Below are 19,688 nucleotides of genomic sequence, written 5' to 3'. Positions count from 1 at the left end.
TTCTGCTTTAATCGATCTGGGAAGGTGCCTGGGCATTATTATTTTCCTTCCGTTCCCAGGGGGTTCTGTTGTGCAGATTGAGTGAGGACCCCTGGTCTCACATTGGAGTGCCCTGGCTCAGTACTCAGTGCTTCCTGCACTCACAGGGTGACCTCATCCAATTCCTCAGCTTTAAATACCTCTCCCTGAGCTCCAGACCCATTTATACAACCGTCTGCTTGACATCTCCACTTAGATATCTGGTAGGTATTTTGAATTTACCGTGTGCAGGACAGAATTTCACCTGGCACCCCCATTCAGTTGCTCAGACCAAAAACCTTAGAATCATCCTGGCACCTTCCTTGCTCTCATATCCCACATCTAATCCATAAATAAATCCCCGGGGGCACCACCATCACAATGGATCTTGAACCTAACCTTTCCCACTTCCACCACTACAGCCAGCTCTAAGCTTCCACTATCCATCCACACCAGTGATATAGCCTCCCAACCAGTCTCCCTGCCTCTACCGTGGCTTCCCACAGTCTGTGTATACACGGGACAGAAGCTATAGCAGCCTCGTAATGTATTTTTGGGAGTATGGTAATTCCCTGTTCTCAACTTCCCAATAACTTGCTGTCAAACTGGCAATGAACTATGAAGCCCTTATTATGGCCTATATGACATGTGTGATGTGGCCCTTGGCTGCCTTCTGACCTCATATCACTCACATCATCACTTCCTGAGTTCCAGTCATACTCATCTCCTTACTGTTGCCCCTGCCTCAGGACCTTTGCACCTACTGTTCCTCTAACAAGAATACTCTTCCCTAGATACCTCAACAGTCATTTCCTCAGCAAGATCTTCTCAGATTGATAACAGATTCCCTGTATCCTACATTTTCTTTTTTATATAACATTTTTACTCTTGAACATGGTATAATGTATATGCATAGTTATCTCCATTTGCCACCAGAATATAAGTTTTACAAGGGCAAGAACTTCTGTATAAAATTAGTACCTGATATACACACAGTAGTTGTTCAGTAAATATTTCTTGAAATAACAAATATTGAACCTCCCCTCTGACCACTGCTGAACTGAGGTTTGGGCAAGAGACACCTCTCAACCCAACCTGTCACAGGTTAGGTATGCACTCCTTGCTGCCTCTACTCAAAGCTTCAAAGCTCTAGACCAAAAGTCAGCAAACTTTTTTTTTGTAGAGGGCCAGATAATATTTTAGGTTCCATGGGCCATACAGTTTATCTTGCATTTACACACTGCTGCTATCATAGTATAAAAGGAACTGAAGGGGAGGCCAGGCTGGCTCAGTTGGAAGAGTCTGTGACTCTTGATCTCTCAGATACATGAGTTCAAGCCCTACATTGGGTGTAGAGACTACTTAAAATAATAATAAAAAAAAGATAGCTGTAGATAATACAAAAACACTTGGACATAGCTGCATTCCAATAAAACTTTATTTATAAAAATAGAATAGGAGGCTGACCCCCCTGGCCATGGTTTGCTGGCCCCTGCTCTGAAATTGTCCACCTTTTCCCCAAATCCACATAGAAAGAAATACCCAAAACTACTTGGCAATCTGATCAGCAGGATGAATTTCTTCCCAGAGTGGGAAAATCTGGAGCAACTGCGGCTTGTGTTACCCAAACAGTATACTTCCTCACTACTGGGAAGATGCCAGTGTGGGGCAAAAGGATGGTGAGAGTAAGAGGCAAGCTTTCTTCTTTAAAAAAAAGCTGCACTGGCATTTTTCCTTGTCCATCTTCCAAGAAGAGGTGCTGCAGGAGACACTGAGCTCATTTCTACCCCGTGATGGAAAAAGTTTAGTTCTGTGGCTTGAAAAAGAGGGACTGCACTTCCCTTTCTTGGGTTCTCCTACAGCACGTTAGATAGAGCATAACATTTCATATACATTATTCATTCAAAGATCTTGAGCCCAGATGGAAAGACCTGGATTAAGAGTTTGGCTCTGCCACTTACTAGCTCTGTGACCTACTTTATGTAGTTGCTGTGGTGATTAAATTAAACAGTGTTTGTAAAATGTGTCCTTGTCACTTTGATAAAGACAGTGTAAATATTATCTGAACCTTATAGCAGCCCGTAGGGAGGATACCATTACTAAACCCATTTCAGAGATGCGGACGCTGAGGTTAGAGAGGTGAAATGGCGAAGTCACTCGTCCAATGGCACACAGTGAGTGAGCAGCAGAGCCCACATTCAAATCCAAGTTGTCTGACTCCAGAATGCCTACTCTTATCCACCCTGCGACTTCCTGGTACCTGTAATAAGCACTCAATAAAGGATGGTGCTAAACCTAGCTGGCGCTAGCTGCAGCAGCAGGTGTCGGATGTAACTGAAGAGTCCCTGGGAATACAGGTTGGTAACTGTGCTTCCAGGCTGAGTGATGTTCATTATCCTCATTCCCTAAATTCTGTTGCCCCAGAGCCCTTGTCTATGTGATGTGTGCTTCCCCCCCACTACCCAGGCCTTTCAGAGCCTGCTGACCTCACTGGCGCGGTGAGTGGCTACTGGCTGTGGCCTCTCCTCGGTGAAAGGAGACGCTGTTTACACTGGAGAGTTGCTGACCCAGCTCTCCAAGTATGAGCTCAAGCTGTGGACACGACTCCTAAGGTTCTCCTGTCGTTGGTTCATAGGCATTCCCTTTCTTCTTCCTCTTCCTCTCAAGAACCATTCTGGGCTGCAGCATTGATACCAGAACACCTTGTCCCTTGAGATCATGGAAAACCTTGATTAAGTTGCTGTAAAAAGAGCGGTTAAAGAGTAGGCTTTGGAAACTCCCTGCCAGCAAACCAGTGATCAGTATGGTAGTTCTTGAGAGCAGAGCCCTACGTTGTGTCTTATTTGCACCTACTGTTAGGGTTAACCAAGTGCTGTATTTTGGTTTGACTAAGAACACGGGTTTGAGGAGTCTGGGTGGCTTGGACCCAAGGCTCAGTCAGTTGAGCGTCAGATTCTTGGTTTCAGCTCAGTCATGATCTCAGGGTCGTGAGGTAGAGCCCCATGTCAGACTTCATGGGGAATCTGCTTGAGATTCTTTCTCCTTCTGCCCCTCCCTCCACTCATGCTCACTCTCTATTTAAAATAAATCTTTTAAAAAAAGGATATGGGTTTAATATTCTTAAGAAGCTTGGCTAATATTTATTGAGTGCTTGCTGCTTATATGGTAAGCCTTTTGCATGCTTTATATCCTTCCATCCCCCAAACTAGCACCATCTGATCGAACTTCCCCAAGGACAGAAATAGTCTGTATCTGCACTGTCCAGTTCAGTAGCCACTCACCACCTGGGGCTATTGAACATTTAAAATGTGGGTAGTGCCACCAAAGAACTGAATTGTTAATTGTGTCTAATTTTAATTAATTTAAATGTAACTAGTCGGGGCACCTGGGTGGCTCAGTGGTTGAGCATCTGCCTTCGGCCCAGGTCGTGATCTTGGGGTCCTGGGATCAAGTCCTGCATCAGGCTTCTCCCTCTGCCCATGTCTCTGCCTTTCTCTGTGTCTCTCATGAATAAATAAATTAAATCTTTAAAAAAAATAAAATAAATGTAATTAGTTCTATGAAGCTAGTGGCTGCTATACTGGACAGCTCAAGTCTCTCCCATTTTACAAATGAGAAAAAAATGAAAGTTGAGACAGTTGAGCAGTTTGGCAAAGGTATTCCACTCCATAGTAGCAGAGCCAAGGTTTGGACCCTTGCTTCCTGCCCACAGCCCCCACTCTTCACCACCATGTTACATACTCTTTCTGTTGTAGTTTCTGCAGAAGTGGTTTCCTGGTTGGCAGACTGTTCCCTAAATCATAATATATGTGTGTGTATGCAATCCACCTTGCAGGCAATGTGTGAGACCTACCTAAGAAAGCTGTGAAATTTGCCAAACAATAGAAAAGAAGACCTGCATAAATGTTCCTGTGTGGGAAGACCTAGCCTGGCAACGATACCACTTTTCCTCCCCGAATAATCTCTGGACTCAGTATGATTCTTTTCCAAATCCAAAAAAGGAACTGCATTGAAATTTGATTCTAAAAGATTGTGCTAGAATAGTCAAAACAATTTTGAAAAAGAATAGTTGTGAGATGGGGTGGACTTGTTCTGCTCGTATCAAAATGAGGAATAAAAGTGAAAATAATAAAAAAAAATCAGAGACTGGCACAGGAACAGGCAATGGGCTGGTTAAAATAATCTAGACAGGTGGCATGTGAAATCACAAATCAGTATGGGACCCTTAATAAATGTGGAAATGGATTACCTATCCATAAAGTAATAAGGCTCAATCCTTACCTCATGCCACATATAAAGTAGGGATCTAAATGTAAAAAAAGAAACCAAAAAAGTCTGAAAGCTATAGAAGAATAGAAGTACTTTTATATTAGACTGGGGGAAATTGGAAACCGTGAAGGGAAAGGTTGACAGATTTGACTCCATAAAACGTAGACGTTTCTCAATAGGATAAAAAAAAACCCACCTTAAGCAAAATTTAAAGGTCAGTTGACACTGGGCAAAAATAACAATTCAAAGCAACATACAGGATTGAATCCTCCATCAACAAAGAGCTACAACAGACCATCGAGAAAAAGGCAAGCAGATGGAAGATGGAGCAGATTGAAGAGGGAGTTCACAGGAAAAGAAATAGAAATGGTAGGAATGGCTGATAAGAATGTTCAGCTGCACTAGTGATGAGAGAAATCCAATTTAGATCAGGTCCTGGGGCGCCTGACTGGCTCCATCAGAGGAGCACGCGACTCTTGATCCCGGGGTTGTAAGTTCTCAGCCCCACGTTAGGCATAGAGAGTACTTAAAATAAAATCTTAAAAAACACACACACACACACACACACAAAAAAAAAAAAAAACACAAAAAAACCCCCCAAACAATTAGGTACTGTTTTCCACCAGTTGGACTGTCAGGAATTCGACTAATTATATCCAGGGTTAGCTGGCACAGTGAGAGTGCAAATCGATCCAGCGCTTTAAAAGGCCTGCAGGTTCTCTCACCGTGCAAAGTACTCACACGGGGATCCACGGGTGCTCGCCGATCGTGGGGCATCGAGGAGGGGAGACAGCAGCCATTAGCTAAGGCGTCCTATTTTAGCACGCAGCGCGGCTCTGAAAAAATGTGGTCGCTCTGTCTGTAATGATACGGAAATAGACGCTTCATACGCTGTTAAGAAAAAGCACATTTGGGAACAATGAGTATAGCATGACCTGGTTTCACTTTTTAAAAAATTGTTTTTAAGTCTGCCTGTGCAGGAAGCGGGTTGGGAGGACACACAAGCCGTTGGCCGGGGAGGGGGGCCAGGAGGTCTTTGTACTTTATTTATTTTTTTAAAAAGGTTTTATTTATTTATTCATGAGAGACACAGAGAGAGAGAGAGAGAGAGAGAGAGAGAGGGGCAGAGACACAGGCAGAGGGAGAAGCAGGCTCCATGCAGGGAGCCCCATATGGGACTCGATCCTGGGTCGCCAGGATCAGGCCCTGGACTGAAGGCAGCGCTAAACCGCTGAGCCACCCGGGCTGCCCATCTTTGTACTTTATACACACTTCCAGGTTGCTTGAATTTTTATGGTGAGCAAATGTTTTCGGAATAATTGTTTTAAAGGCCTCTTGACCCAAGAAAGGAGTCTGAGTTCCAGCTCTGGCTCTCTCACTGAGCTGACACTCCTAGAAAAGAACTTAACCTCCACTGGTTTTAGCCACCTCCTCTGTTGAAACAAAAACAACATTTTAAAAAAAAGCTTTTCCACGTCTCTTGAGTGTTCTAGTAAGCGTGGCTACTTTTATAATCAAGAAAATGAGTAAATGCCCGGTTTGCTTTCTTAATAACGGAGCCCACCAGATCTCAAAAGATCCCGCCAGCTCTAAGCCTCCCTGATGTCAGATCTGCTCGGGTTTGGGGGCAAAAAGAAGAAGAAAGAAAGGGTGGACACCGGCATGGTGGTTCTCAGCACTGAAGTGGGCAAGACCGTGTGGGGCCGTGGCTGGGAGGGTGGGATGGTTTGCATGAGCTCATTGCTTTCTTTCGGTTCTGGGAACCTTCCTCCCCGGCCTGCTTCACCCGCCTCTCGGGAGGGAGGGCAACCCCACGGGATTGGGGCCTGTGCCCCAGGCCTGGGGCCTGTCCCCGGCCAGCAGGGCTGCTGGGCTTACCCTGGGCCACAGGGAAGAGAGGCTATTTTTGTTGTGGGGCTGAGGGGTTGGCCTCTGGCCAGGAGGCGGGCTTGTCGGCCTGGTTGCTGTAGCTTGCTGCTGCCGTCTCTACCACCCACCCAGACAGCCCTCGAGAACACGATTGTCCCGTGCCAAGAGCTTAAACCTGAGATGCGTGTTCTTCTTGGGTGTCCGTCCCACGTCTGGCCGCTAGAAGGGCAACAGCAGACCAGCATGTGGCTAAAACGAACTTGGAAGCCCTGTGTCCTACGGCTTTACTTGAAAAGGACCCCTGCTTTCTTAGCCCTAACTAACCCCACAGAGCTGCCCTCACCTTCGTCGGCCTTTGCTCAGTGCTGCCGTTCATCTCGCCTCCTGTCCTCAACCTTTTATCCCGCCAGCCAGGAAACAAGCATCCTTCTGGGTGTAGACCCTGACATGAGCCTGGCACACACCTCGACCCGTGTCCAGCCTCGTCTGTTTCCACGGGCAAATCCCGGGTCCCACGTCAGCCTCCGGAGCAGGTGCCCTGGTCTGCCGGCCCTTCGTTTGTGCAGAGGAGCAGCTCTGAGCAGGGCTGCTGTGGGGTGCAGCTCCGGGAGCAGGGGGCATTTATACAGATAATACCACATGTGGGCCCCGGGGAGGTGTGGCGCCGCGGCCCTGGCTCGAAGCCTGGGACCACCTGGGACCTACACTCAGACCGAGGATCCTGGATCCCTCCCAGCATCAAGCTGTCATTGCGCAGGGCACTAACTGGGTGCCTCTTGGGGACTGGGCTCTGAGGATACTGCCCTCTGGAGCCTGTAGGGGTCAGCGGCTGGTGCGACAGGGTCGAGGTGCACTTCTCTGTTGGTCACCATGGATATCATTTAACTGGTTTTCTTTCTTTTATTTTTGTTTTAATATTTTATTTTTTTAAAGATTATTTATTTATTTATTCATTCATTCATTCATTCATTCATTCATTCGAGACACAGAGAGAGAGAGAAGCAGAGGGAAGAGCAGGCTCCATGCAGGGAGCCTTGGGACTCGATCCCAGGACTCCAGGATCACGACCTGGACTGAAGGTGGCGCTGAGCCACTGGGGCTGCCCTAATTTTTTTTTTAATTTTTTTTATTATTTATTTATGTAGTCATACAGAGAGAGAGAGAGGCAGAGACATAGGCAGAGGGAGAAGCAGGCTCCATGCACCGGGAGCCTGACATGGGATTCGATCCCGGGTCTCCAGGATTGCGCCCTGGGCCAAAGGCCGGCGCCAAACCACTGCACCACCCAGGGATCCCTGCCCTAATATTTTAAGTAATGACTACACCCAGCGTGGGGCTGGAACCTCCAACCCCGAGATCAAGCGTCACGCGCTCCACCCACTGCTTGTCTTAGCTATATCTGCCTCAGCCCTCCTCTTCATCTCTCTGTCTCATTTTGGGTGGATTTCTTCTCCTTTCAGTTGCAGAGCTACTTCGCCGCCTGTGAAGATGAGACCCCCGCCATCCGGAACCACGACAAGGTCCTGCAACGTCTGTGCGAGCACCTGGACCACGCCCTGCTGTACGGGTGAGCTGGAGGTGCTCCCTGCCGAGGAGCCCCCGGGGGACGTCCCGCGCAGGGTCTGCCTCTCATCCCGCCTCCCGGGGGCCGAAGGAGACTCGCCTCGCTCGGTGGCCGCAGGCTGTCTGTGGTTGCCCGGTCAGCGTCTCTGAGCAGGCGGGAGCGGCCGGACAAGCCGTAGCAGCAGATGAGCCGCGGCGGGAAGGCGGGAAGGTGGGAAGGTGCGGTGGTTGCCCGTGGGCGCCGCCGGGAGCCCGTCCCTTCAGCCTGGAGCTCGGCACCCACATGAAGGGGACCGGGCCGGGCCGGCTGCAGCTTCCCAGGGTGGCCTCCCTCGGGTCACGGCAGCTCCTGTCCTACTTCCTCAGCCTGCAAGACCTCTCATCTGGCTACTGGGTGCTTGTGGTGCATTTCACCCGGAGAGAGGCCATCAAACAGATCGAGGTGCTGCAGCACGTGGCCACCAACCTGGGGCGCAGTGAGTAGCACCAGCACGACGCTGCGGGCAGCCGGGGGCTCCGGGGGCCTGGGGGTCAGCCCCGGCGAGGCTGAGGGCCGGGGGCGGGCAGCTGCTGGTGCCCTGCACGTAACAATTAAGGGGGTGGGTGGAAGGAGAGTGAGGTGCTAAGGAGAACCCGACTCCTATGGAATCCCAGAGTCCGATCCCGGAACGGGGAGCCTGGCCCCTCTCCCTGAGCGAGGATCAGTGTTAGCCGGCAGGATCGGTGCACGCAGGACCGGTGCACAGTCCTTAGGCTTCTCGACCCACCTGGAGTTTGTACCCTGCGCTCCCGGTCAGAGTTCACTGGCCTGCCACCAGCGAGGGTCTGACTAGGGAACACAGATTTCAGGGGTGACGGCACCCCCCACAAGAGAGGAGGCTGTCAGAGTGCTTGAGCCCCTCGGCTGCCCTTGCTGCCCTTCCTGCCCTCGCTTGGCCGAGAGAGCCAGCCCCTGACAGACCTTCCCTCTGGTCACTCCTGCCCTTCATTTGCAGGCAGGGCCTGGCTGTACCTGGCGCTCAACGAGAACTCCCTGGAAAGCTACCTGCGGCTGTTTCAGGAGAACCTGGGTCTGCTGCATAAATACTACGTCAAGTGAGTGTCTGGAACAGTTTGTCTCACACAGCCCCGGAGCTCCCGTTGAACCTCGTCCCAAACACTCTTGTCACTTGCACACATCACGGTGTGCCGCGTTGGAGGCCCAGCCCGGCGTGGCATGCCGAGAGCCCGTCAGAGATGGCCGAAGAGCCTCAGCACCCTGCCTCTCATGGCTCTGCCAGGAGTACGGTTCCAAACGCTCCGCCCCCGCCCAGCCCTCAGACCTTACTAGAATGCTCAGCCTTTGCTCGGCTGCTGCCAGAACAAAGCATTTATGTCATCTGCTAAGAGCCAGATGAACCCTATGCAGGCCCCGGATCTGAAGACCATGCCGACCGTGCCGTGGGGCTCCAAACCCAGGAGGAGGTGCTCCAACGGAGTGGGTGGAGGCTGCCCCAAGCTGGGTGCCCTCCAGGCAGTGGGGATGTCACATGTCAAATTTCAACACAGCCGGCTCGCCAGCGAGGTTGGGGCCAAGCTGGTAACCATCGTCCCTCCTCGTGTCTCACAGGAATGCCCTGGTCTGCAGCCACGATCACCTGACTCTCTTCCTGACCTTGGTGTCTGGGCTGGAGTTCATTCGATTCGACCTGGATCTGGTGAGACGCCCGGGCTCTTGCTGCCTCTAGGGGCAGACGTGCGGTTTCACTTCCCTGGTCCCTCTCAGGGAGCCTGTGGGTGTGACTGAGCCTGAGCCACCCCCCCCCCCCCCGCCCCGTTTGTTCAGGGTCAGAACAGTGGAACTGAATGGAAGGGGGTGATTCTCTCTTGGCTTCTCTAAGCCAGAATCCTAGTTCAGGGGACTCCCTCCTGCCTCTCTTCTAGACTTGGAGAAAAGATACACTGCCTGGAAAATTTAGCATTTTTTTTAAATTTTTATTTATTTATGATAGTCACACAGAGAGAGAGAGAGAGAGAGAGGCAGAGACACAGGCAGAGGGAGAAGCAGGCTCCATGCACCGGGAGCCCGACGTGGGACTCTATCCCAGGTCTCCAGGATCGCGCCCTGGGCCAAAGGCAGGCGCCAAACCGCTGCGCCACCCAGGGATCCCTGGAAAATTTAGCATTAATGTACCCTCCTTGTTGTTTAGGATGTGAGTGTTGTTTTTGTGGGTTTTTTTAAAAATGATTTTATTTATTTATTCCTGAGAGACACAGAGAGAGAGGCAGAGACACTTGTAGAGGGGGAAGCAGGCTCCCTACAGGGACCCCATGTGGGACTTACTCCCAGGACCCCAGGGTCACGCCCTGAGCCAGAGGCAGATACTCAACCATTGGGCCACCCAGGCGTCCCTTGCATTACTCCCTTAGCGACTTATTTCGGATTGTAGCGCCGTAAGCCCCCTGATTTCCCAGAGGAGAGCAAGCATGGGAGGTAGGACGGCGGCAGGTCTGCCCAGGCCACCGAGGCCTCCGCAGCCAAGCCTGCTCCCTGCGTTCTCCTCTCAGGACGCTCCGTACTTAGACTTGGCCCCCTACATGCCTGACTACTACAAACCCCAGTACCTGCTGGACTTCGAAGACCGCCTCCCCAGCTCGGTGCAGGGCTCGGACAGCCTGTCCCTCAACTCCTTCAACTCCGTCACCTCCACCAACCTGGAGTGGGATGACAGTGCCATCGCCCCGTCCAGTGAGGGTAAGCGCCTCGGGCAGAAGGCAGCCACGCTGTGCTGTGGCACTGGTGCTGGAGCCACTTACACTTGGCTGGGTGACGGGTCTCTGGGGGAGACTGGAAGTTCAACGGGGCCGAGCATTTTCCAGGCCTTCATTCGTTTCCTCAGCATCTCCGTGGTCAGTGGAACACTGGTTCTGGGGACGAAAGGCCAAGATGAGACCGTGTGAATCCAGAAGGCTAGGGCCGCAGGCCTGGGGCCGGGGAGAGGGCGCGGGGTGGGCGGTGTTCTAAGTGAGGAAGGATTGACTGTGTGCCCGGAAGCTCCCTGCCATTGCAGGGGTGAGTGCTGCCTGCCCGGGGCGGTCAGACTCTGGTCCTAGGCAGAAAGTGGCAGAAAGAGGCTGAGCAGCCCCTGCAGGGAGGAGAGAGCCAGATGGGTCCGGGGTGTAGTGGAGACTTGTCCCTGTCTCCTGAGCCCACCTGATTTCTGAGGCCCTCCTGCACCTGCTAGGGTGTTAGCGCCAACGGCATCCACTGCATCAAAGTGGGAAAAAGTTGTCAAGTCTGTAGGTCATCTTGTCGTCTTGATCCAATGACTGATTGGAGCAGCCTGGTTTCTTTCAAACCTTAGGCTTCTGCGTTCATTTGAAAAACTGGCGGTTTCTCCACCTTCACCCCCACGTGGGAAACGAGAGCTCTTCATTTACTGCACCTGCCTCACCTCCAGGGAAGGAGACCCCAAGCACGAGTTCAGCCCTCAGGGCTCCCTGGAAGTGCTTTGGCCTTGCGACCTTGGCCTTCTTTCTTCATGAAAGCTTGTGCAATGGGCCCAAGGTCCATGAGGCCGGTTACTTCCAGCCTTGTTAGCAAGGCTTGCATTGCTCCTTGTATGAGCAGAGGGCAGTGGCTCAGTCTCCTCGGATTGGGCTCATGGGCCGCCTCCCAGAAGGCAGCGGCTGGGCCCTGAAGGGGTAGTCGGGCCGTCCACAGTGGAGGTGTCCCCCTGACCCCACCTCACCCCCGATGCTGGGTTCAGAGGAAAGGAAGGCAGGGGATGGGAGCCCACGCTCTTCTCAGCCAGAACCAGGTCCTGGGGCTGGCAAGGATTGTCCCCAGGGTCTTCCCAGCAACCCAGCTGAGAAGCAACGTGAGCTCCCTGAAGCCATTAGAGAAAATGCAGAAAGTTCACCTTTTTCCTCTCTCGTTTTCTCCCCATGCCTCCCGCCCACCACCCCCACCCTCCCTGTCCCTCCACTACCTGTTTCTAATCTTCAGTTTTGTCCCCCGTTTTTATAGATTATGATTTTGGAGATGTGTTTCCAGCAGTGCCGTCTGTACCCAGCACAGACTGGGAAGGTGGGCCAGAGTCCGCTGTTACCCTCTTTTCCTGTTTTGCTGCGTTTCTGTGCCAAGCTTGCTGCATGATTCGAAATCAGCTCGTTGTTTATAATAATGTCAATGATCCTAATAAAGCCAAGTTTGGTGTTCAAATAGATGGAATTCTGCAGTAGGAGAACTTGACCCCAATTCTAGGCAAACCCCTTCTCCTGGTGCAGGGCTCCTGCCTTTACGCGGTGGCCTCGTGGCGTCACCAGGTGACTGTGTTGCAGGTCCCCAGAGATCACCCTCCCCCTTTCTGATGCTCGTGGAAGCACCGGGTACGTGTAGGGAATTGCCAGCTCCTGGGGCGCCAGTGGCCTGACCAGCGGTGAGCTGAGACTTGTTCTGGAAAGCGTGGGTTGAACCTGCAGATTGTAAACTCCTTTAGGTCAGATGTGCTTCTGGGTCAGAAGCCTCAAGAAGTGGAGGCAGAGGGCTCGACCCCCCTGCTCCGGTGTGGGTGGCTTCCTCCCCGGTGGTGTTGAGAGACTGAGGATCCCGATGGGCGAGATTGCCCAGGCACAGCCAAAACTTCCTACAGGGAGATTCTCTGAGAGGTTTTAAGGCAGATTAAAATCCAGGCTGTGGGCCTCCCACCTGCCCACTAGGCGGCGGCAGCGCTCGGGCTCCCCGGCTGGGCTTCTGGAAACCAGGCGGCTCTACGCACGCTCCCATGATTACTGAAAGCACAAGGCTCGTTTCTGAGGGGTTAATGCTTCCTCCTTAGATCTGAGGCCAGAACCCCCACCCCCCGGGAGGCAGAGCCTGCTGCCCTGTGGGCTGCTGCTGCCCAGGGCCAGCCCCGGGGGGAGCGGCTGCTGGCTGCTGACTGCTCCCGGGGCAGGAGGGGCAGGAGGGGCAGGAGGCGAAGGTGCCTCTTTCCACTGCTCCAGAGCTGGCCCCTTGTTACCAGCGCCGTGATCTCTGAGTAACAGATGACAGATGATCTTTTTCCGAGGAATGTATGAAATAGCTTAGTTTGTAGGGAAATAAGATATGGCCTTGGGGAAAATTAATTATATCATCTGGCCAAGAGAGTAGCACTGGAGAGTGCCACGGGTTAGTTAAGATGAAATCCAGAATTCCATCGTAACATCGTTTATCGGCTCAGCCTCTCTTCTGCAGTGCACATGCTGGGCATTGGTTTCTCCCCCTCTGATTCTAACCACTAACCCCCTCCTGACCCAGCTCCTTGCCGCCCTTTGCAGTCACCTGACAAGCAGGGCCCGACCTTCCTCCGCAGCCCTCCAGAGCTCCCGGTGGCCTGAGAACTAACAATCTGGGTTGCACTGCTTGCTCAGGCTGGGCCGGGCTGGGCTCCAGGGCGGGGTGAGCTTTGTCCCCACCATGGTCTCCTGCTTTCCTGAGTCCCCAGGTCTGCTCCAGCAGCTCACCTGGGGAGGCTTTGTCTTCTCCTTCCACCTGGAGGAAAGCAGGATTTGGGGGCAGCTCCAAACTCTGGGCCCAGGGGCAGGGGTGGGGGCGGCCTTCTGTGGTCTTTGGCTTGTTTACGGAGCTGGTGGGTAACCCAGCCCTGACACCCACCACGTCCCGTGGCCTGCTCACTCACTGGGCGGGACTCCTCCCACAAGCAACTGCAGACCCCTAGGGGCTGGGACGGCAACGTAGGGCCTCACGGGAACCGGGACAACAATGTAGGGCCTCACGGGACCTGGGGCAACAATGTAGGGCCTCACAGGACCCAGGACGACAATGTAGGGCCTCACGGGACCCGGGACAACAATGTAGGGCCTCACAGGACCCAGGACGACAATGTAGGGCCTCACTGGACCCGGGACAACAATGTAGGGCGTCACGGGACCCGGGATGACAATGTAGGGCCTCACGGGATCCGGGACGACAATGTAGGGCCTCATGGGACCCGGGACAGCAATGTAGGGCCTCATGGGACCCAGGACAACAATGTAGGGCCTCACGGGACCTGGGACAACAATGTAGGGCCTCACAGGACCCTTTTTTGAGACCTAAGGGCAAGGTTTTCCCCATGTGAGCACTGAGGCTGTGGGGGCCCAGGGCATCTGCAGGAAGTCTCGTATGTCACTCGTGATTTTCTGGCTGGGCTGGCAATGGCTTCTGGCCCCCACCTTTGTCCTTATATTAAAAGACAATGTACTTTTAAAAAAATGGATGATGTGCTGCATCAGCAGACAGCTGCCCAGTGGTTTCCAAGACCCACTAGGAAGTGGACAGCAGGTTGGGCGGTTCCAGATGAGGCTGAGGATGGGAAGCACGTTTGCCACGTCTCCTGTGGGCAGATCATGGCCAACAAGATGTGTGTAAGCTGGCCAGTGAGGCGTGACCATCCCGTGTCCTGTGCCATTAGCTCTCAGCCGACCTCTCTGACAGCTGGGCCTGCGTTCCCTGCCGCGGCGGCTCCATCTGCCACCAGATAATGCCCCGTGTGCTCTCCGTGCTCCTGTTTCTGGGCTGGCTGGGTGGGGGCATGGGGGTGGGGGGGCAGTTAAACCCGCCCCTCTCTGGAGAGGAAGCATCCCCCGCCCCCCTTCTCCCCCCGGTGGAGCCAAGGGTGAGGGGGACTCAGAAAGGACCCGCAGGAAGGCAGAGACTTGAGCGAGATGGAGTTCCCAGCTCTCGCCCTAACGGGGTGCCTGGTCCTGCCCCCCGCTGTGGGGGTGTGACCATGTCAGGGAGAGAACAGCCTTGGGGGCACCCACTCGCCACACCTCCCTTCCCTTTGCATCTCCTTGGCGCCCCGGCCTCATCCTCCCTACTGTGCTCTGGGCCCTTCCGCCTTTCCACCTTGCTCCTCGCCCCCTGGACTCCCTCTCCTGCCTCTCAGCCCCTCCCTGCAGCTTCTCTGATCCCCGCTGTCTCCTTCTTTTTTCTCTCCCTTTTTTGCTTTTTATCTGCCTCTGGTGGGCAGAGCGGGGACCCTCCAGGGGACTTTGGGTGTGTCAGCCCTGCCGTGGCCGGTGGCACTGAAGGGGCTGCCGGGGACCCCTCTGGCTCCCTCTGACGGAGGGCTCTAAGGTTAACTTCTTGAGGCATCAAGGTCACCGTCCCTGAGGGGCCTCAGCCCGGAGCTGCTTAACCTCGGGGCTCGGCCAAGTCGCTGGGAGCTCTCGCGGGTTCTCGGTGCCGGGGCGATGGTGTCGCTCCAGGTCACTCTTAAAGCACAGATCCCGTGTCCTGTTGGTCCGGGCCTCTACTCCTCAGTCAGGGCCACCCCGACCAGATTTCCCCGGGAGGAGGAGGAGCTCAGCTGCCTCCGTCGTGAGATAAGGCAAGCTCTGGGGTCCGGGGGCCCCAGGCGGCGTCTCACGGGCTGCCTCTTGTTTCCCGTCCTCCCAGATGGAGACCTCACAGACACGGTCAGCGGCCCCCGCTCCACTGCTTCCGACCTGACCAGCAGCAAGGCTTCCACCAAGAGTCCCACCCAGCGCCACAACCCCTTCAGTGAGGACCCAGCAGAGACGGTGTCCTCCTCCGACACCACCCCTGTGCACACCACCTCTCAGGAGAAGGGGGAACCCCACACTCTCGACCTGCCGGACGCCTGCACAGAGCTCGAAGTCATTAGGTCAGTGGGGAGGGGCCCCGGGAGAAGTGGGGTGAGCATCCCCGTGTCCGGCCCGTCCACCCCTCGCATCACGTTTCAGTCCACGCACGCCGGGACGCTGTGGCCCAGGTCTCCAGGGCCGGAAGGTCACCTTCTCCCCGGGGGGCTTCTTGGAACGTTGATGTACCGTTTCTGCGATCTGTGCTCATTCTGGCTCCGTGTGGCTCCCTGAAGGGGAAGTGTCTCCATCAGTAGACAGGGACCTACAGGGAAGGGAAGGAGGAGGCGCGGGGCAGATTGGGACGCTCTGGGCCCGGAGCCTCCTGGGCTCCCTGACCTCCCCCACTCCTGCCCCTGAGACTCTCCACGCTGAGTAAGATGCTGTGCGTGTCGTACCCTCCGAGGCTTGCTGGCCCGAGGCGGGGGTCGGGGTCCCGCTCTGCGGGCCGGTTCAAGGCCTGAGCAGCTTAAGTGGCTCCGACCTGGGGTCGCCTTGCCAGACCCATTCCAGCCACCCTGCAACCAAAGAAGTGTGAGCCCAGAAGACTTCGAGTGCACTTCTGGTTGAGCCATCCCTGGTGATAACCTGCTGGGAAGTGAGGTCAGCTCAGGGTCCGTTGGCCACATCCCAAGGGGAGGGCCAAGTGGAGGTGCCATCGTTCTGACCGACCAGGGCCTGTTTGCTCCCGAGAGCCACAGCTGGCACAGCTGCGTCCTCAGCTAGAACTCGTGGGACGGGCTCAGGGGTTCCTCGGGTCCCCGCCTCCTCCAGCAACGGGGCGTACCTCAGGGCCTGAGCTGCTGCGGCCCCCTGGCCTGGGGCCTCCCACCCAGGACCTCTGAAGCTCTGGCTGTGCCCTCAGAGGTCACATGCCCAGATCCCCTCTCTCGACCCAGCCCACCTGATCGCCCGGTACTGCGGCGCTCAGGCCGTAAGCCTGCCCCATCGCTCCCGTCCCAGGGTCACGAAGAAGAAGAAGACCGGCAAGAAGAAGAAGGCGAGGTCGGATGAGGAGGCCAGCCCCCTCCACCCCTCCTCCACCCAGGACGGCTGTGCCCGGCGCGGGGGCGATGGTGACAGCCTTGTCGGCAGCCCGGGCCTGGGGCGGGCGTCCCCGGACGCCACCTTCACTGCCCCCCAGGAGGAGGGAGAGGGGCCCAGCAGCGCGGCCGAGAGCAGCGAGCTCTCGGAGCCCGGCCAGGTGGGCCTGCTTATCCCCGAGATGAAGGACACGTCCATGGAGCGCTTGGGGCAGCCCCTGAGCAAGGTGATCGACCAGCTCCACGGGCAGCTGGACCCCAGCACCTGGCGCTCCCACGCCCGGTCCCCAGACCAGTCCTTTCGGACCGGCTCTCCCGGGGACGCCCCGGAGAAGCCGCCATTTTGCGACTTTAGTGAGGGGCTTCCAGCCCCCATGGACTTCTACCGCTTTACCGTCGAGAGTCCAAGCGCTCTTACATCAGGTGGCAGCCACCATGACCCTGCAGGGCCTGGCCAACCGCTGCATGTTCCTGGTAGCCCTGAGACTGCTGGCCAAGAAGAGGGAGGAGGAGCAAGAGGGGCACAGACGCCCGGGCCCCTAGAGCGCGCCCCGAGGGAGCCCCGGGAACTGGCCCCTGAGTCGCCCCTGGCCCGGGAGCGGCCCGTGCCTGAACCGGAGCCGGGGACCCGCGAGGCTCTTTGCCAGCTCAAGCGAGACCGGCCCAGCCCGTGCGTGAGCAGCGCTGAGGACTCGGGGGTGGACGAGGGGCAGGGGAGCCCGTCGGACACGACCCACTCGGCGGAGTTCAGGTGAGCGGGGCCCTCGGGCGGCCGGCCTGACGCTCGCTCCCGGCGCCCCGCAGCCCGGGACGGTGGGCATCTGCCCTCCGGGTACCCCGAGCGCAGCCGCGGGCGCCCCAGCCTGGGCGGGGGGCGGGGTGGGCTGTGAGTGTCCCCGGCACCCCCACGTCGGCTCCGCCTGCCCCTGGCCTAGCCTGACACCCTCCCCACGCGTGTCCGTCTCTCAGGGTGGACAACAATCACTTACTCCTGCTGATGATCCACGTGTTTCGAGAAAACGAAGAGCAGCTCTTCAAAGTAAGTCCCGGGAGCTCAAGGACGGGGCGGGAAGGCCTGCGGGCCGGCCGGGGCGGCGGGGCCGGGTGCCTGAGCCCGCTCTGTGTCGGCCCCGCAGATGATCCGGATGAGTACCGGGCACATGGAGGGCAACCTGCAGCTGCTCTACGTGCTGCTCACGGACTGCTACGTCTACCTGCTTCGGAAAGGTGCCTGCCGCCCCGGGCCCGGCCAGAGGCAGAGGATGAGACTGACTCCCTCCCTTTCTCTGTGCCCCCCACCCCGGCTCTCGGCCGCCTGGTGGTGACCGAAACACCCCAGCGAGTGCCACCGGCCGTCCCGGCAGCCCCGTGGGAGCCGGGGCCTGCCTGCCACGAGCCCCGCGCCCTCCACCTCCTCCACCGTGTCAGATCGCAGGGCAGGGACGGGTCCTCTCTCAGAGAGGCCAGGTCTTAGACATGGGGCAGGGGGAGGGAAAAGAGGCCACTGCGAGTTATAGGCATCGGGGTCTCCTCTCTCAGGGGCCGCGGAGAAGCCATACCTGGTGGAAGAGGCTGTTTCTTACAATGAACTTGACTATGTGTCGGTGAGTGCAGGCTCTGCAGTTGCCATATGCTGTAGGACAGGGCCCCTCGGGCCACCCACCCGGCCACCCACCGTCGGAGCTGCAGAGGAGGCGTGTCCTGCCTTGGCCCCAGCGCCCCCCGGGGTGGGGCGTCAGCTTATCTCTCGAGCAGCTTCTACAGGTGATGCGGGGGATAAGAACCGAGTCTGAGATGCCTCTTCATCCACCATATTTCTGACCATCCCTCCCCAGCTCTCGCCAGGGTCCCAGGCCCCTGGGGCTCTCCCTGCGGCCACTCCAGGGCGTACTTCCTCCCTCCCCAGCAGCCCTCACCTGGCCGGGCTGCCTCTTCCGCAGCAGCCAAGCCCCGTGCGCATGTGAAGCTGTTGTTTCCGGCAGGTGGGCCTCGACCAGCAGACGGTGAAGCTGGTGTGCACCAACCGCAGGAAGCAGTTTCTGCTGGACACGGCCGACGTGGCCCTGGCCGAGTGAGTGACATGCCCCTGGCCCCCCCACCTCCCCTGGCCTGTAGCCCCCGCCCCTAGGGATGGAGGGTGCAAGGTAGGAAACAGAGAAGTGGAGATCAGGTGTGTTCCCTCTGGCACCTGCTGGAAGCGTGCAAGCACACTGACGGACCCACGTCATCAGCTCAGGTGACCTCAGACCCTGTGTAGCCTCCAGAGAGGACTGGCCTGAGGGCTGACGTGAGTTATCAGCAGGAACACGAGTCTGGCTGCTGGGCCACGGGGCCATGGGCGCCCCCCCCCATGCCTTCATACAGAAATTACTGGTAGTGAGATCGTGTCGTTGTACTGACTTGGGTCCCACCCACACCGGTTCCGCTGCACCACCGGGGCTGGTCCTCCCTCCCCGGCAGCGCCCGGGCCCCTGGCCACTGGGAATGGCCTTTCCAGGTCATCGTTTGAGGCCAGTGATCACTGGGCATCACTGCCCCAGCTGCTGCCCTGAGCTCTGGCTCCAGCCAGCAACCTCCCTGAAGTTTCTGTGCCCCCAGGCCAGAATCCTGTCCAGTTGAGAGGCAGGCCTCCCCGCTGCCCCCCCCGGGGCCTATGACAGCAAACCCCACTCCCTGTGTAGGTTCTTCTTGGCTTCTTTGAAGTCCGCCATGATCAAAGGCTGCCGGGAACCACCTTACCCCAGCATCCTGACTGATGCCACCATGGAGAAGCTGGCACTGGCCAAATTTGTGGCCCAGGAGTCCAAGTGTGAGGTAAGCACCAGGAGTGGAGGGAAACTGTCGTCCCTGAGAGGCCGCCTCTGGTGTGAGGTCAGGCCGTGCAAGTAGAGGTCTTTAGCTTCTCCGTCACCCACTGGGGAGGAGCTCTCCTGCCCCTGGGTCCTGTCCCCCACCCCACCTGGGGCGTGTCCTTGCTTCCTCCATGGCCATTCCTGGGGCTGGGCCGCTGGTGAGCCTGGCCCAGACCTCACCGCTCTGTCTGCTGCCCAACCCCCCAGGCCACTGCTGTCACCGTGCGCTTCTATGGGCTTGTACACTGGGAGGACCCCATGGATGAGTCCCTGGGTCCCGTCCCCTGCCACTGCTCACCCCCCGAGGGCGCCATCACCAAAGAAGGCATGCTGCATTACAAGGCAGGCACCTCCTACTTGGGCAAAGAGCACTGGAAGACTTGCTTCGTGGTACTCAGGTGGGAGTCCCCGCAGCTCTGGCCTCGGGCGTGGCCTGGAGCTC

The 19,688-nt window shown here is 56.3% G+C and overlaps 1 protein-coding gene across 1 annotated transcript in view; it reads left to right on the top strand.

Moving 5' to 3' along the window:
- Positions 1–19,688, top strand: part of PLEKHM2 (pleckstrin homology and RUN domain containing M2) — a 37,937-nt gene that overhangs the window by 14,877 nt on the left and 3,372 nt on the right. The window contains exons 2-15 of the mRNA XM_041766977.1: positions 7,617–7,723; positions 8,086–8,195; positions 8,715–8,814; positions 9,329–9,416; positions 10,267–10,453; positions 11,729–11,788; positions 15,146–15,374; positions 16,315–17,145; positions 17,364–17,433; positions 17,531–17,621; positions 17,934–17,998; positions 18,377–18,465; positions 19,076–19,208; positions 19,454–19,644. Of these exons, the coding sequence (XP_041622911.1) occupies positions 7,617–7,723; positions 8,086–8,195; positions 8,715–8,814; positions 9,329–9,416; positions 10,267–10,453; positions 11,729–11,788; positions 15,146–15,374; positions 16,315–17,145; positions 17,364–17,433; positions 17,531–17,621; positions 17,934–17,998; positions 18,377–18,465; positions 19,076–19,208; positions 19,454–19,644 (2,351 nt within the window). The remainder of the gene's footprint in view (positions 1–7,616; positions 7,724–8,085; positions 8,196–8,714; positions 8,815–9,328; positions 9,417–10,266; positions 10,454–11,728; positions 11,789–15,145; positions 15,375–16,314; positions 17,146–17,363; positions 17,434–17,530; positions 17,622–17,933; positions 17,999–18,376; positions 18,466–19,075; positions 19,209–19,453; positions 19,645–19,688) is intronic.

The sequence above is a fragment of the Vulpes lagopus genome, chromosome 8, assembly GCF_018345385.1.
Source record: "Vulpes lagopus strain Blue_001 chromosome 8, ASM1834538v1, whole genome shotgun sequence".
Classification (NCBI taxonomy): domain Eukaryota; kingdom Metazoa; phylum Chordata; class Mammalia; order Carnivora; family Canidae; genus Vulpes; species Vulpes lagopus.
The sequence above is the reverse complement of the archived record's forward strand: the minus strand, read 5'-3'. Positions and strand labels throughout refer to the sequence as shown.